General features: G+C 37.1%; 1 protein-coding gene across 3 annotated transcripts in view; it reads left to right on the top strand.

Annotated features, from left to right (window-relative positions):
- The window catches only part of LOC145511417 (uncharacterized), a 733,827-nt gene that overhangs the window by 192,871 nt on the left and 522,282 nt on the right, over positions 1 to 18,674 (top strand). Inside the window, exons 3-7 of one of the 3 annotated variants that reach the window (XR_014057838.1) lie at positions 3,133 to 3,249; positions 5,092 to 5,159; positions 5,840 to 5,951; positions 6,362 to 6,511; positions 9,850 to 9,985. Coding sequence is in view for 2 of the 3 variants with exons in the window: in XM_081504623.1 (XP_081360749.1) it covers positions 5,341 to 5,399; positions 6,362 to 6,511 (209 nt within the window). In the remaining variant the exon portion in view is untranslated. Of the gene's footprint in view, positions 1 to 3,132; positions 3,250 to 5,091; positions 5,400 to 5,839; positions 5,952 to 6,361; positions 6,512 to 9,849; positions 9,986 to 18,674 lie in introns of those variants that run through there. The other 2 variants (XM_081504623.1, XM_081504622.1) reach the window with 2 other exon arrangements.

Here is an 18,674-nt window from a genome sequence, read left to right as displayed (position 1 = left end):
GTGTGATTAAATGGAGATGGAGGTCAAAGGAAATGGAGATTTCAAGTATAACTTCTAGGTTTCTCAGTAGCGTAACAAGATGTGTCAAGGGTCTGTGACTGTGTAGAGCGATGGACAAGGATAGATTTAGAGATGACGTGGTCATAAGTTTTATTTGGACATGTAGAGTGTGAGGTGCTCTAGGATCTGCAAAAGGAAATGTCAAATGATCAGTTGGACACAGTGGTTTTGTCTCTGAGGAGAGGCCTGAGAGGAGGGAAAATTCTGAGCTCTCACCATATACATGGCTATTAAAGCCATAGGGTCTCTGAGGCATAGAATATTGAGCAAAAAGAAAAAATGAATTAGAAATCTGCCATGAGAAACACCACATTTTATGGCCAGATAGTGGAGAAGAGAGGGAGGGAGGGAGGAGATAAGTGGGGAGAGAGGAAAAGAGAGGGAGAGATTTCCCAGAAAGGAAGGAAAATTGGGAGATTGTTATGCACAAGCCAAGGAAACAGATGGAAACCAGTTTGAGGTGGAGTAAGAAATAAAAGGAAAGTGAATAAAAGACATAAGAATGGGTGTCTGTCCAATAAATTTGGCTTATGAAGGGGAGAAGAGAGACTGCACAGGGTTGAGGCAAACATAAGGGCCAGGTGAAGTTTTTAATTAATTAGTATTTTTTAAAAGGGGTAGCTTCTGTATTTGAAGCCAATGGAAATAATCTATTTAAAAGAGAGAGTTTAAAGATTCTGGAAAGGTGATTATACAGATGATTTTGTAAGATTTTCAAAAAATGTCAGGGATGAGAGCAAGAAATAGGTACAGAGAAGAATAACTCTAGAGCAGTTATTATTGAACGAGAGTGATTTTATGTGTAACCTCCTCTTCCACCCCCCTGGGACATTTAGGGAATTCTGGATATATCTTTTCTTGTCTCACCTGGGAAAGAAGTGCTATTGGCATCTAGTAAGTTGAGGGCAGGGATGGTGTTCAACACTCTACGATGTACAAGACAGGCCCCACAAAAAAGAATTATTCAGTTCAAAAATGTCAGTATGTTGATGGTGAATAACCATGTTTAGAAGAAGAGAGATTCAATGTAAGAAAAGATTAGAGGGATAGAATGGAGTAAGAAATGGGTATGTCTGTATATCTAATATTAATCACATAGTGACTACTCAATTGATATTAGCCATGGTTAATTAAACTAAATCTATATTAATGTCTACTTTCTAGTAACATCTGAATAATGGACTTTTTTAAAAAAAAGGAATTAGCAGAATTCATTAGAGAAGTAACTCTAATGAACATTAGAGTTAAATGTATTACGGTTTCTCTTGACCCCCACATTGAATTCTACCTCCTTTAAATTTTATAAAATTTTATAGACAATATCTGTGACTAAGACAATTCAATTAAGAAAAAGATTAATTTTTCTTAAATATTGCTCATAAAAACTGAGGTCCAAGAAGCCTTAACCACCAGCTCTAAGCATTTACTAGCTATATGATTCTAAGTACAGTATGTTAGACTTAACCAAAGTAGACTTTTTCTTCTTTACCTATGACATGTGAATAGGACCATTCTTATCACGAGTGACTATAAGCGTCAGTGACTATTGTTGGCAGAGCACCCACTATAGGACTGAAATAGCAAATTTTAGTGATTGATGCTGCTTATATTACTACTATTGATAAGGATTTCATTTAGTCCAACTCTTTTACAACCCCATGGGCTGTAGCCCACCAGGCTCCTCTGTCCATGGAATTTCCCAGGCAAGAATATTGGAGCAGGTTGCCATTTCCTTCTCCAGGGGATCTTTCTGACCCAGACGTGGGATTGAACCCCACATCTCCTGCATTGGCAAGTGGCTTCTTTACCACTGAGCCACCTGGGAAACTCCAGTGGAGTTTATTTTATTCATCTTACTCCCATTTGATAATATCCCTCTTTCCTTTTGAAGAATCAGCTTTCCCCTATGAAGTTTTGTTGGGATTACCAAGTAAAGCATCATGCCTTTTATGGACATCATGTCCCAAATAAGACCAATCAGATAGTTTCCTCTGAGAATTCAAGTAATTTCCCTAATTCCTGTCTTTCTTTGAACCTGGCTCACTAGTATTAACTTTAAATTTGTATGCTACATAACAACTGTTTAGCTAAATTGTTAATATCTATAGTTATTCAATGTTGATTTCTATTGATTACAACCAACAAAATCCTACCTTACCCAGGCAGCATTAGTACTAGAAGCTGGATAAACAGTCTTGGGAGTAGGGCATAAATGAATAACTATAGTTGTTTAGCAACTACAGGTTGGTGAGAACTGGATATCATTCTTATATTCTAGATTATATGTATATATCATCTATTATATTCTATGTATATATCATCTATTATATTCTATGTATTGATATGTCTTTAACAAATTCCAGTGTGGTGTTTAATTTCTATTACTCCATGAATATCTTATTCACTTCCTCACAAATCTTTTCCATTTTTCTGAGACTCTTCTGCTTGGATCAGAAAGTTATTCAATCAAACAAGATACATTTTTGTTGAATGAACAAATTTATTCCTAATGCTTTGAGTATGCAGTTGCCAAAAAGGAAATCAGTCCAAACCATTCATACAAACAGATTGGGCTGTATTCTCTCATCTTTCGTCATTGTTTTCAAGGTAGAGCTATACTTCTATTTTAAGAATGAAAAACAAATTTCCAGAAGAGATAACTTATTACTGAAGAATTCCTATATAATTGGAAGGCTTCAAGGCAAATAATAATTGTAATTTGAACGGAAGGGATTGGAACCACTTCAATAATGACACTCATTAGATTTTTTTTTCTCTTCTCTGGACTGTATAGGAGCAACAATTGCTTATGTCCTGATGGACATAACCAGTGTAAACATGGTGGTTATTCCTGGCATGATGTCATCCTTGCTGATAATCAGATCGAAGGCTCCGGTTGCTTGCCTTGTCTTATCTAAGCAAAACCAAATCTTTCCTAAAGTACAATGACACATGGTTAGGCTGTGTGGGAAAAAAAAAGTGGGATGACAGTCTGTTTGCAAATAGACATTCTAGAAAGCAAAAAATTTATTATTCTTTGGTTGGTCCTAACAAACTTTCTTTTATTAATAGCAAACTATGAAGATCCATGCCAGGGTAACTGCAGAGGGGATTATAAAATGGTCTATCATTCTCTCCAAGGAAATATCTATGCAAATGTAGCAGAACTAGATATGAATAAAGAATATGGTAAGCTCAGTTTTTATTATTAGTTAAGTCCACCTCTGAGAATAGAAAATTTTGGTTCTTTGTAGCTTATAAAGGAAGATTACTTTCCCACCAAAACCTCGATATATTTATAAGGTTTTTTCACTGTATTTTACTTCATGTAATAGTCTTTTGTTAATAGGAAAAAGCAAAAAGAACAGAGGCATCAATGCACGATTCAAGACAATTTGTATATACACAAATAGATTTTAAAGGCCAGAATGATAGGCTCTGGATATTGGAAATAGAATCAGTTATATAATGTAAAAGTCATACAACTAAAAGACAGAGAAATTAGAATCTAGATCTAGCTTTGCCACAACTTTCTATAACATTTTTAATTCACTTATTTAACCCAACATACACAGCAACTTTCTGTCTGTGAAATAAGATAGCTGATCATTAGGCCTGGAGTTTCACCTAGTTGGGTCTGAGTCAGATCCAGTACAGAGAAATGTTTGTTCCATCATCATGCAATTTTTATAAATTGAATCTGATGCAACTTGTCAGAGGATGGTCTGTAACACTCCACAGGCTCTATCATTCTCTGATGTCTTACATTTCTATTACCTGCCTGGTCCTTGAAGACAGTTAATTTTGTGTTCCTTTTAGGATATTCCCTGAGGATAGTAATGTTCTCATAATCTTATGATTCCATGTAGGTTTGAAATGAGCTAACTAACTCTATTTGAGCTTATTTAACAGTGAAAAGTGAAAGTGTTACTCACTGGTGTCCGACTCTTTGAGACCCCATGAACTATAGCCCATGAGGCTCCTCTGTCTATGGGATTCTCCAGGCCAGAATACTGAAGTGGGTAGCTGTTCCCTTCTCCAGGGTCTCTTCCCAATCCTGGGACCGAAGCTGGGCCTCCTGCATTGCAGGCAGATTCTTTACCATCTGAGCCACCAGGGAATACTCCTCTATTTAACACAAGTGAATGGCAAGAAGATTGGGGGGGGGGGAATTATACATTTAATTTTATCATGTAGTTAAATATGGGCTTCCCTGTTGGCTCAGTGGAAAAAATCTGTCTGCAATTCAGGAGGCCCCAGTTTGATTCCTGGGTCGGGAAGATTCCCTGGAGAAGGGTTAGTTTACCCACTCCAGTATTCTTGGGCTTCCCTGGTGGCTTAGATGGTAAAGAATCTGCCTGCAATGTGGGAGACCTGGGTTCAATCCCTGGGTTGGCAAGATTCCCCTGGAGAAGGGGATTCTCCAATATTCTAGCCTGGAGAATCCCCATGGACACAGGAGCCTGGCGGCCTACAGTCCATGGGTCATGAAGAGTTGGACATGACTGAGCAACTAAGCATAGCAAATAGTGTATATACACATATACACATAGCACATGTTTGTATACACACACACACACACACACGTACACAAGAGGTTTTCAGCCTAGCCCATGGGAAATTACGCGTTCTGAAAACTTATCTGAATTTATGTCATCAGGTTCAGTCTGAACGAGCTAGAGAGTTTTAAATAAAAAAAGATCCTCAAATTATTTAATATTGGGCCATAACTTATTTCATGAAACAGATTTTCTTTTCATAACACATCTCAATATTGTTTTCCTAGTAGTAACTGCAAATAAAATCAATTTTTCTCCTTTAAGGTTGTTTCCAAGAAGAAATTTTTATAAAGTTTGTTTTCAAAACAAGAGCAATTTATTCTTCTGTTAATAGAAATGATGAATAAGTTGCGTATTCATGTTGAAAGTATGTTTTTAATCATGCATTTGACAGTAGCATCTAAGTCATAAGCATTCACAATATAAATGGTGAATAAGAACTAATTGTTTTTTTCTCCTCTCCTTTTTACAGTTTAGAACCAGCATCTTCAGAGTAATGGCATATTAGTGTATTACTCAATGATATTTCATTGGAGGAACGTATTTCCACAAGATGACAATGTCTCTCCATTGCATAATGTTGTTAATTTCAAAATTACCATTATAGTCACATTTTTTTCTTTTATTATCAACAAACAAACATTTATTAAGCATGTGCTGTTTGCAGATTACCAAATACACTGCTCCAAATAGATGAGGCATGTGCTAGTGATAGTGTCCCATGGGTGTTAAAACTAGAGTTGGGAAAGCCAGTGAAAAAGTGAAAACGATAAACACAAGGTAGAGAATTCACACAAAATGCTGCAGATATTGTTGCTTCTCCAAATAGTGCTTACATTTTCTCTCATGAACGAGGGAGCCAGTCTTCACTCTGCCACATGAATGCATCCATGGATGTTCTGCTTTGACTAACCTTTCTGACTTAGCCATGGAAAAAGGAGATTTTTGCTTATTTTTTACCTTATCTTCTGTTGGAATGTATCTCATTCTGCTTCCCCTGCCCATGACCAGGGAGATGCCATATGCCACTGGCATGTGGTTTCAAAGGAGGGAGACTCTATGGAAAGGGGCATGTTGTGGGCAGTGGTGAGGTCTATATAAATGTTGGAACTCTTCACTCCCAGAGCGAGAGGCTATTGACACTAGATCTGGCGAAACTGCCATAGCATAATAGAGCTTTCCAGGTGGTTCAGTGATAAAGAATCTGCCTCCCAATGCAGGAGATGCAGGAGGTATGGATTCGATCCCTGGATTGGGAAGATCCCCTGAAGCAGGAAATGGTTTACCATTCCAATACTCTCGTCTGGAGAATCCTATGGATAGAGGAGTCTGGTAGGCTACTGTCCATGGGGTCACAAAAAGTTGGGCATGACTTAGCATGCAAGCACACAGGCAGACCTTGGTAACCTGGCTCACCTCCCAAACTGCTGCTGGTGCCTTGACTCTGAACTCCTGGCAAACCCCTCCAGCCCTTCTCCTGCCTCTTGTCCTTTCCTACTCGTCATGTGTATGGGAAAGTGCGAAGACCTTTAGATCTTCTGCCTCAAAACTTCCATCCATCTTCTTTTCTTTGTATTATTGTTTTATTAAAGACTACCATTCAAAAGGGGAAAAGAGGGTCACCATCAGCCCCTTTCTGTCCAATTGCTATATATGATGAGCGTGTTAGGCGTGTATTTACCCTGCCCAGCATTCTTTCTTCTTGTAATTGATCCCACTTTCCCTCCTTCTGCTAATTCCAGGAGGCTAGCTACTGACTTTACTGACTGGTACAAAAGGTGGACCCAAAGGCCGAGGACAGCCAATGAGAATCCTACATCCCCCAGCTGTGGTGACTGGTTCAGGCATGGGATCAAGCCAGGCCAGCTGCAACCTTTGGACTTGACAGTTATGTGAGTAAATACATTTCCCTTTTTTCCTTAAGACAGTCTGTGCATCTTCCACTTGCAGATGAAAAAAAAATTCAGACAAATACAATAATTAATAAGGAATTACAGCACTGAGTTTTCTTTCTTCTCTCTACCAATCCTTTCCTTCTCTTCCTGTTGTTGTCTTTATTCCCCCCTCCCCATCCAACTCTGTAAGAATAGTGGAATTCACCTTGTTAATAATTATACAGTATTTCCATCAGAACAACACTGCTGACATTCTGTTTCTAACTTTTACTGTGTCCAGATCACAGCCCCAGCCCTGCATACAAAGGTGTAGCACTTTCTATCTCTTCTTAATGTGCTGATGTCCTGACAATAATTCTATTTTTCCTTTCTGGTTAGCTCTCAAATGCCGAACTGCAAATAATTTCATGTGGTAAGAAAGAGCACTGGATATGTTCACAATTTTAAAATAATTAGTTGGAAGAGACTTTGGAGCATATCTAGTATACTGTCTTCTGTTTAGCACACTGACAGTTGATTGATTACCTAGCCTATGCTTGAACCCGTCTAGTGACAGAAAGTTCATTACATTGTAGCTTTGTCTTTTCATTTATGGACAGCTCTAATTGCTAGGCATATTTCAACTCAGATTTCTTTTTCTAATGTAATGTTCTATTGACAACGCTTCTGAAACTTTACTTGTCCTGGGAAATCATCCCTGATTGTTTCAAAGTTTGTTCTTATGACAATGTTTCCAAATACTTTACTTAACCCTTCTTAGAAGGCTCTCCAAGTTCTGAGCAATGGCCACTTGATGTGACAGTACAGAGTAGAGTACCCTGTCTGTCCCTTGAGCTAGACAACAGTTCTGTTTTTGTAGTCTTGGATTTCATTAGCTTTTAGCAACCAGTGAATTGAAATGTCCATTCATAGGTGATTGTAATCTTATTTTAACAATATAATTTTAAGTATATTTTTTCCTATCCTATATTTGGACAGCTGATTTATTTTGAACAATTGACATTTTGAACTTAGATGCCAGGCTGTACATTCACCCACCATCTCATTCTAACCTTACAATGATCTTAGAAGATAGGAAGGAACTATATTAGTTTCATTTTTATTGATGAAAACAGTCTCTTACAAAGAACCTTGCCTAAACTCAAATAGCAAGTTAGTGGCAAAGCTAAGTACCAGAATTTATGCATTTTTGATATGGTAAGAGAATGTCCAGCATTGACTAATGACTTGAAATGTATTTATGTGTTAACCTCTGTTGGCAACACATAGTTGAGAAAAGTAAAACTGCTCATATTTAGTCCATTTTACTCTTTTTACTTCATTCGCATCAGAGATTTCTTCATGTTCCTGTGTACCTCCTAAATTATTAGTAAGTCTCCTCAGTCCAGTTACACAAATCAGTCATGTAACAAAAAGATCTGCATCTTGCTTTATCCTATAGAGATAATGGGCATTGCATTTTAGATCCACATGGTTCTTCCCAAATCTGCAGCTATAGCGTGTGCTTGTCTTACTAAACTGAACATTTGCTCAGTTTGAATCTCCATTTCAGCTGTTTGTATGCATTGTTTAAATGAGAATTCTCTGGTGACCAAGCTGGGAATTACTGCATGCACGTTTTAGCTTTTACTTAAGAGGCGCAATTAGAAGAGGAGAAAATAGAGTTTCAGTGACTTGAGAGTAGCCCCTCCTTTTTTTCCATAAGGTTCCCTATCTGTTTTGTTTAGTTGTCTCTTCTGCAGATATTTCTGTATTGTATGGTACATTCCTCTGAGGTGAATAGAGCATCTGTTTATTAGTCTCGGAGCAATAGTGCAGTCACTCTTTTAAGGACATGAAATAGCTGGGAAATGCTTACCTGAATATATTTTTTTTTTCCTTTACACTATCATGTGTAACCCTGATGTGATGGCTTATTACCCATTCCCATATAGAGATTGGTGTAGGCAGGTGTTACTGACAAATTTGTCAATTCCAGCCCAGAGCTATAGAATTCTTTGTCCAAGGACACAGAATCGACTAACTCAGTTAATACTGAGGTTCAAAAAATGCCAAAGACAGTTCTGTTCTCTCAAGCATTCCATTTGGTCTAATTGAGCTTCGCTAACCTTTTCTCTTTGACAGAACAACTTTGAATGCATGTCAAGAGAGAGCTTTATAAATATTTATTGAATAAAACAGCTTGTTTGGATATGAAATGAGTTTAGAGATAGGAATAAGACCAGTCAAACTCTTAACTTTCTGGTATGGAAAATGTGGGCTGAGAGAATGCCCAACATCAAATTTTAAATAATAACCAATTTTGTTTTTAGTGTTCAACTTAATGTAGTGTTATATTAAACTTGCATTTGCTCGTTACCTGTAAAAATTTTTCTGGAGGGATAGATCTTATTTATTATTCATTTACTCATTCATTCTTTCACTTCTTCATTTGTCAGATTATTCATTTATTCCTCAAGTTTCTAAGAATGATTTAAGGTCATTTAAAAATATACATATGATGAATTATTATAAATCATACTCAAGATATCCAGGCAAAGCAAGAAAAATATGATAAATATGGAATGGTATCTATAACAAAATTACACTCTATGAGGCCTGAACATTTGCATTAAAACTAGGTCCTGAGTTTTCTAGCAATTAGCAGCACAAAGAGGGAATGCTGATAATTCCATGTATAATTTTCATATAATAAATTTCTTTTTAAATGATAAAAAAACAATCATTTATTAGAAGAAATAACATTTTTCTGGATATATGAACAGACTGAAGATTTTTCCTCTGGATATTGTAAAATACAAGGAAAAAATCTCTGCCCCCACATGGTAAATACAACTTGATGCCTTAAACTTTTATTATTTATGTGTGAGGATCAAAGGTAGGGTATCTGTGTATTTTGCATTTTTTTCAAAAGAGCGGTCTGTTTTGGCATTGCTGGTGGCAATATGTGTCTTCAGTGGTACCTCATCCCTTTGTCACTGTGTGTTTTATTTTATCCCATTTCTTCATATCATGACCCAATTTGCTCATTTACTTATAATTTAATTTTATTTTTTACTTTTTGGTTGTGCAGCATGTGGAATCTTGGTTAAACCAGTGATCGAAACCACGCTCCCTGCAGTGGAAGCTCAGAGTCTTAAACACTGAACCACCAGGGAATTCCCTCGCTGTACATTTTAATAAAATGCATATCCTTGTCCCTTGCAGCCGTTTCCCCCACTCCCTCTTGCACAAAACTTTATCTCCTTACTGTTCCTGTGCATCCCTGTTGATAAAATCCACATTGTCCATTCAATGAATGGTAATTTACAGGAAAAATTCTTCCTTTTTCCTAGAACCATCTTTCATCTGTTGTTCCTGAAAATGGCTGAATTTTGGCCAGCCTCCTCCTGCTAATGCCCTATAACATGAGTTAGATACTCCTTAAAACCCTTCTGTCAGACATTTTTTAATAAAGGCTCCTGCAAATGAGGCTGTGTTTGGCTTTCTTCCTTAATTAGAGCAGGGGTGACTGGCACTTATTGATAGTAAGTGGTCAGATAGATTTGTGGAATGAAACAAAGACCTTTTGAAAATCAAGGGAAAAAGATTCTAAATCTAAAATGATATAGGTAGTTTAAATCAGCCACTCATCTGAATATTGTTATGTCTAACTATTTTAAGTTTAAAATTCTCTGCCAGTGATTTCTTTTTTACATGTAGATTTGTGTTATGAAGTGGACTGGCTGAATCAAAATATTTCCCTAAGCAAGTGTAGTTATTAAATAGTGAAAGAGCTGACCAGTCAATTTACTTTTCATGTAAGAAATCATATCTCTCTTCCAGTAAATCATGTAGAAGCTAGCCTCTGAAATGGTGAAGATTTTATATATTTTGTTGTCCTGCTTGACATGGATCAGAATGAATCATCACAATCAGTCTTTTTATGCTATAACATTCCTGTAAGACATAGAATTCCCCAAACTATATAGACATTAAAATAGAGCTTGTTTATTATATTCATATGGATATGAATAGATGTAGAGTTGAGGGGAGAGAAATAATTTTCTGAGAGTTTAGACTAATGAATTTCTGTACTCACTCCCTTCCAAAAATTGTTCATTCATTTCTTAGACAGAAACTGTGATGGACTGTGAGGGAGGAAGATTTAAAAGTTGAATAGGATATGGTCTCTTGCTTCAAGGATGCCACAGTGTCATGGGACCAAAAATATTGTTGCAGATTCTACAATCGTGAAGTGTACAATTCTGCAGGCACATAAATCTATGAGGTAGAGAGCCACTGCCCTTATCGATCTGAGTGTTAAAGATGGACAAATCGTGGTTTACAAAATAAAGAGGAAAATAATTCTAGAAATAGGGAAAACACATTTCAAAGGCACAGAAACATTGAAGTCAATATCATCCTGAAACCTGGTGGTGGGAGAAAGAAATGAATATTTAAAAATTGTAAAAAACACAACAGAACTTACTTAACAGGGGTAGTGGAATTTCATGGGCTGTGTGCTCCATGTTACTCAAATGTTAGTATCTGGCAAATCAGACAACTTCTCCTTTCATTAATACTACAGGTTTAAAAAATTAAGAAAAAATATATTTCTTGGAAGGTTAACTAATTTTTTTTCTAAAATTGTCATTCAGTTAAGTTCAGTTCAGTCGCTCAGTCGTGTCCGACTCTTTGCGACCCCATGAATTGCAGCACGTCAGGCCTCTCTGTCCATCACCAACTCCCGGAGTCTACCCAAACCCATGTCCATCGAGTCGGTGATGCCATCCAACCATCTCATCCTCTGTCGTCCCCTTCTCCTCCCGCCCCCAGTCCTACCCAGCATTAGGGTCTTTTCCAATGAGTCAACCCTTCGCATGAGGTGGCCAAAGTATTGGAGTTTCAGCTTCAACATCAGACCTTCCAATGAACACCCAGGATTGATCTCTTTTAGGATGGATTGATTGGATCTCCCTGCAGTCCAAGGGACTCTCAAGAGTCTTCTCCAACACCACAGTTCAAAAGCATCAATTCTTCGGCACCCAGCTTTCTTCACCGTCCAACTCTCACATCCATACATGACCACTGGAAAAACCATAGCCTTGACTAGACGGACTTTTGTTGGCATTACTAATTATTTAATCATGATAATTATTTCGATCTCCCTGTGTTCATCAAATATCACTAATGCAAAGTTTTAAATTATTCCTTAGCTTGGAGGGTAGTAAGGGTTGATAAAACCTGAGAAAACCACTTTGGTAAGAATTCACTTTGGTGTAAGTAGATGTAGTGAAAAGAGGCAATTTGCTAAAAAGAGAAGCAGAGGAATCATTTATGCTTAAAAATGAATGCTTCAAGTATTCCATTAATTAGAGGTTCATTTTTGTAAATAAAGCTCTTTTTAAAGTACAAAGATAGCAACATTCATTTATTTTGAGTAGACCAGTAAAAATAATAATTCTTGAAGTGAAAATACCTGGATTATATTCTGACTTCAATGTTTACTAATTTCGCAGGAGAAGAGCTCCATTCTCTCCAGAACATTTCTTTTCTTCTGTTTCTCTAAAGAGAGAAATCTGATTCCTCAGAGTCTGGATCAGTGGTTGGACCACTGTTGTTAGTTAAGATCACAGTGCACCTCTTTTTCCTACTTTCTCCTCCTTGACTCTAGGACCCACGTGAGACCAAGGCCCACACTAAGGGGAGGGTCAGTTATCATCCTGTATCTCTGTGCTTCTGCTCAGAGCATTCCCCAAACCTTAGGGAATCATCCTGACTGGGTTCCATTCTTTGACATAGAGAAACCTGTTTATGGCTTGGGTGTAAGCTGTGTGTTTGATCTAGGTTACAAGAAAGTCTTACATTTGAGTATCACTGGTAGCCTATCTAATATTAAAGTGCTGTTTTGGGTTCCCATTTATTAGTGAAATATGTATTTAGCTTTCTCAGCAGTTGTCTAAAAGTAGAGAATATTTGGAGAAAGAAATTGTGGGGCTGTTAGTTTTTAATTCAGATGTCAGCAACTAGTGTTTTAAATGCTACATTGATAACTAATATTAGTGTTTGAAGATTAGATTTCCAGAAACTTGAAAAATGACATTATCTAAACTTGGACTTGTTAAATAATTTATCACATATTTAAAATAGTATTAACCCTTAAAATTAGCTACTATCTTTTGTTCATCACCTGTTGGCATAGAGTAAGAGCTTAATAATTTTTATTTATTAGACTCTAAGCAATTTGAGGGAACTAAATTGGCTTGTTCACCATGGTTTCTTCAGCATGTAGCATATTGGCAGTTTATGTGTGTATTTATACAGTTAAATGTGTGTATGTGTGCATATATAGTTCCTAAATGAATGAAGATGAGTGTTAAAACTTTTTTACAATGTAAAATAATAAGATAATTATCTATATTGTATTATGGGATATATCTTTTGATTGATGTGAGAAGAGAAACAGAAGAGACATTTTATGCAGTAAAAGAAAGAGATATTAGTATTGGAATAAAATATGACAGCTTCTGGGCAGCAAAGTATAATGGGTATCTGAAGAATTTGAGAAGAATTAAAAGGTATTAATAGTATTTCCACTCACGACATAGTTTTAGAAATAATTTCAATGTAATGTTTTCAACAAACATTTGTGTCATTTATCTGTGTGTGTATATATGTTTCATATAATATAAACATATATATATATTATACAACTGTGTATATCACTTGAATGTTATATAACTATCAATAATAAAATGATATATTAAAAGTATGTTCCCAAATTAGAATGCCCACAGGCTTGATTAAAATAGATTACATAACTGGGGTAATATTTAATGCATAGTTCATAAAATATAATCATAAGTTTACTTTAAATCAGTAGCTATATCTCTGGATTAATCATACTGATACACAGGGTATTAACCATCAGAATCTTTTAGTTTGGTCTATGGCTTTGCGAGGAAAGTGCCAGAGTAAACTGTTGCACACATTCTTTATCATCGGCTTACAAATTGGTTGTTTGAGCTACTTAATTTTTCTGTATCTAAATGGAAGACAGAGGGAATAAAAGAATTAAATAAAGGAGGAAAATTACATATGATTCTATTTTTAAACTTCATTGGTTTTTGGTCACACTGTCACTAAGTATGCTCCCAATAAAGAGAGTTTTGCTTCAAACATGTAACTGTGAACAAGTAACTCCAAAGATTTTGGAATATTGCTTTATGTATAATTTAATTAAATTTTAAATTATTTCCTTGATCTTTAATCAATAATATCACTCAACTATCTGTTTCCTTTCAGAATGTGAATTTTAGGACTTTTTCATTACTTTTTTTATTATTGGTATTCTGAGGCCCCACTTAATAAAGAGTCATTTGAAAATTTATTCAGAAGCTTTCTCTCTATTAGTCCATGGTCAAGAGCATTTGTAGTAGTCTCCTTTCCAGATTTCTGCTTAGTACATTGACAACTCTGTGTATACCTCCTCCCTTCTCCTGTACCAATATTCGTAAATGAATGTTCATAAATAGTCCAGACCAGCTCCATCAGATTATTTCTCAAGATACTTTGAAATTACTGTGTAGTGAGGTAACTAACTTAATTTGGAAGCTGTGGGGCTGCTATATGACCTTGGAAGCAGGGAAGCCAGTCTTCAGGGAGAAAAGAATAGAGCAAATGTATGGAGAAGGAAAAGCAGAAGAGAGACTGTGTTAGAATGCAAAGGTGAAGAAGAGTTAGAAAGAAAGGCAGACAGATATCAATACATATTAATTAAGGAGTCTTCACTTCAAACAATTAGAGTGAGTTTATTCTTTTCCTCATTTGTTTAATTTTACTTTTGTTGCTACATGACAGACATTGTTAAGATTTTGATGATAAAGTTGTAAACATTGGGATTCTAATTCCCTCTCTCATGGAGATTTTATTCTAGAGAGATTTCATTGTATTGAGTAAACAATAATATAATTTAGGATAATGGTGAGTAATGAACTGACAGAGAGTAATGAGGGTTAACTTGTGGGGATTGAGGACAGCACCTCTTCTGTGATGATGCGGCATTTTTAGAGCCTAGAAGATGCAATTAACACCGCTTACTTTCACTTTTCCCATTTCTTCTCCTAGAGCTTCTAGCTCAGTAATGATCTGATTATAGTTCCTGTAGGTAGTAGTGTGATTACATGTTTTGCTGCTAATAAGAGGGTCTAATATCTTTTCAACTTACAATTTCATTCCCTGGCTACCCTAACACTTAACTCCTCAGCTGATGCCACATATTTTGCTTTTTATCTTTGTTAGAGAGGCTCCTGCCCGTTCCTGGTACAAATCTTTTTAATTTTTAGAGTAACAGATCTCCAAACTGTGTCTTAGGCCAATAAAAGTGGATTTTTCATATAATTTTCTGACACTGTTTGGGCAGCTCTCCACAGCGGGTCTCCTCCAAGTGGAGGAGACCTTCCATCTTTAATCTTCTCTCTGGAACACATGGCCTTCAAAGGTCACTACAGCAGAGGAAGAGAGGGATGGAGGAGGCGCACCTGCTCCTAATTAGCAAAGTGATGCTCATCATTGCTGTCCAAACTTATTTGGCTTGAATAAATCCCATGGTTTCAACCTAACTTCATGGGGACTGGAAATGTGAAGGGAAATGGGGAGCTTTGTTGTACATTAACAGTTACTTATATAAGGGGAATCTTCTGAAAATAGAACTATAGGCTTTAGTGATGGATGGACTGTAAGGGTGGGAGAAAAAAGGACTTGACCTGTGTAATAAGGGGAATGGTTTTTATTGTTGTTGTTGAGTCTCTAAGTCATGTCTGTCTCTTTGTGACCCCATGGACTGTAACCTGCCAGGCTTCCTTGTCCTTCACCATCTCCTGGAGTTTGCTCAAACTCATGTCCATTGACTTGATGATGCCATCAAACCATCTTATTCTCTGTCACCCCCTTCTCCTCCTGCCTTCAATCTTTCCCAGCATCGGGTTTTTTTCTAATAAGTTGGCTCTTCCCATCAGGTGGCCAAAGTATTGGAGCTTCAGCTAGTAGAGGGGGGTAATTGACATAGTAGAAACCTGACTTTAACTCAAAAATGTGTTTTTGTTTATCTGTAATGTTATTTGCACTTGATTTAGAGTGAAAATTATTTTTATATCTGTTTTATAAAATTCTTTTTAGTTCATAAAGTTGAAGCATTTATTTTTCCTATGTTGGAATTTCAACTTCTCAGGCAATATGTATATCCAGAGTAGAGAAACTTCGGTATCTGTCCTGTAGTCCATTGTAGCAGAAAATAAACAGCAACAGGAACAGAATTGGGTTTCTCTTTAAGAAATTATGGGATGGTTTTGGGAAAGGAGTGACATGACTTGACGTTTTAATGTAATGGTTGCTTTAAATAAAATAGACTGCATGTACTTAAGGCAACAGGACTAGTAATATCAAGAGAATGGGGAGATAAAAGAAGGGAAAAAAACGGGAAAGTGAGTCCTGAGGCATGCTAAGTTAGAGAAATGACAAAACAGAGGAACAAATAATGGCCAATCAAGTAGATGAAAGACCGACTATCGTATGTCATAATCTAAGTGAATAACATGTTTCAAGGAGTATGAGGAATAAAGTGTATGTCACAATAGGATGGGTTCTCTGGCAGCCCACTCTGAGATGAGTTGCAACATATGCCATGTTTATTAGGGAATTCTGGTGGAGGAAGACCTGTAGGAGGAGGAGAAAGGGATCAGTGTGGGGCAAATAGATGGAGCTGCAGTGAAGTGATGACAGCCTAGTTTGATCCCACAGAAGTAAAATGGCTCATCATAGTTGTCCCTTGTTAAGCTGAGTGGTTGAACTTCTAAAGCCCTACCACAATTAATCAGTAAGTATGTGTTTGTTATTTGCTTTATTTCATTTCAGAGAGCAGATCCTCCCTGATTCCCATTGGTTTTGGGGTCACAACTAATGCTCACCTTCTTTTCCCCCTGCTTTACATTCCAGATTTCCCCCAACAGTTAGCAAGCGTCCCTGGTGATTTCAAGGGTCACCATATCTGGTGGCATGGCCCAGAACCTCATTTTTGGTCACCATACTCTTCTTAAGTTAGTGTTATCAATACTTCACTAGTTGATTTACATAAAAACTTGGCAAGAGAGTAACAAATGGCATCTAAGTGGATCACTAGAGGGCCAAAATACTCCTTCTTTCCACCCCACCCCCCGCATTGTATAACAGTAACCCTGTCAAGTCTTTGCTCCCTGCTCTCTGGACATAAGGGGCCCAATTGCCCCCACTAGGCAGCAGCTAGTTTATGATTTGAAGGGACTCTTGCTTGGTCCCCTAGTGGAAGTATGCCTTATACGGTTACTAAAACCTCTCATTCTGGGGAACCTAGAGTTTTGGGAAAAGAAATTACAAATTCCTTAAGTGGCAATTAAATGCTAGATCTGGTCCTTCACTTTCTCTGACCTGCTTCAGGAGATAACAGCTTATTTGTATACCACCAAAGAGGCTTTCTGGCTCTCACACTTGGCTTTCAATTGCCTGTTAATTGCTCTTAGCTTTTTATTGTCTTTTTCTAACTCCATCAGTGGAGCTTAGTTATAGCCACTTACTTCCATTATCATTATAGTTACTACTTTCCCATATTTTTCAAATACCTGATGAAATGTGTTAGCTCTTGCCTCCCTTACACTGGCATGTTGTCACAAGTCACTACCAGTGAAAGTTTTAGCAATTGGAGCATCTTGTTTTACCAAGGCCTATTTGTGTTCCATCTGTAGCCAACAATGGGACCCTAATTGCTAGGCAGTTAATCCAGTAGCAAAATCCATTCCCTTGCCTACTATTTTTGTGCCACTCTTGGTACATACTATTGCATGTTGAACCTTCTGGGAATTAGACCATGAGATAGATTTAGTATAAAGGCTATTTATTAGAGTGTGATCCTAGGAATTTGGCTTTACACAGCTGAGGCAAGCTATGAAGAACTGACACTCATAGGACATTTGGTCCAGTCCAAATCATCTGTAAGACATTTAGTTTCTAAGACTCTTGGTCCATTTGAAATCTGGTGGCTCAGACGGTAAAGAATCTGCCCACAATGTGGGAGACCTTGGTTTGATCCCTGGGTTGGGAAGATACCCTGGAGAAGGAAATGGCAACCCACTCCAGTATTCTTGTCTGGAGAGTCCCATGGATAGAGGAGCCTGGCGGGCTACATTCCCTGGTGTTGCAAAGTCGGACACAACTGATTGACTAACACACACACCTGTCCAAAAAGTCTATGGGCGTATTTAGATAATGCCACTTGGTTTTGGACTGGATTAAATATTAAGGAACTTTTGGCAGGGTCCAAATGTCTTATGGATGTTTCATATAGGACCGAATGTCTGTTAACTGAACTGACAGATATAGGCGGTGGGCCAACAGTACTCCCAGCAGTTGGGGTAAGATCACCGAACAGTATAGTAGTCATTATTGAATATGCTTTTCTGGTGACATTTTTTTCATTCTTTTCAACAACTCAAAACCACTTGACTTCTGCTGGAGTCATATATTAGGAAGAGTATAGAAAGTACACTTTCATACATGAGTCCAGCTCAGTCATCCACCATCTATCAACCTATAGGACAGAGCAAAGCTTAGAGGATGCACACTTATTCCTTTTAAAGACAATATTCAGGCATTGCACACATAATTTCTTCTCATATTCCAATGACCAGAACTCTAGCACATGGCCAAACCCAGAAGCAAAGTTTTCCAGGAAATGTAGTTTAGCTGTGTGGCCACATGCTCATATAAAACTTTATGAGGAGGGAAAAACTAAATATTCAGAAACAACTGAAAATTAGTCATACCTGTACCATGCAAAATAATCTCCACAAATAAAAACTGACACTCATCATTCCATGGGCTTTTACCTAATTTTAACACTAACTCAAAATAAATTTTTTTTGTGATAGACCTCACCTTCATACTAAGCAGTCTAACCCAGAGTTCGCAGTAACCACTATGTTACTGCTATCCTATAGAAACATTTTGATGGCAGGGTTTGGTTTTCTAAGTTTTCTCCATCTTTCCTGAATTTATGTGTTCCCAGTTATTTGAGGTATCTGTGGTATTTGTCTCTGAGTCATCTCTTTATTTCCTCTGATTCCATTATAAGACTTTGGACACACTGAAA

This window comes from Giraffa tippelskirchi, chromosome 6 (genome assembly GCF_054371585.1).
Source record: "Giraffa tippelskirchi isolate mGirTip1 chromosome 6, T2T-mGirTip1v1.2.pri, whole genome shotgun sequence".
Lineage (NCBI taxonomy): Eukaryota > Metazoa > Chordata > Mammalia > Artiodactyla > Giraffidae > Giraffa > Giraffa tippelskirchi.
Note: the sequence above shows the minus strand (reverse complement) of the source record. Positions and strands in the feature narration are given on the sequence as shown.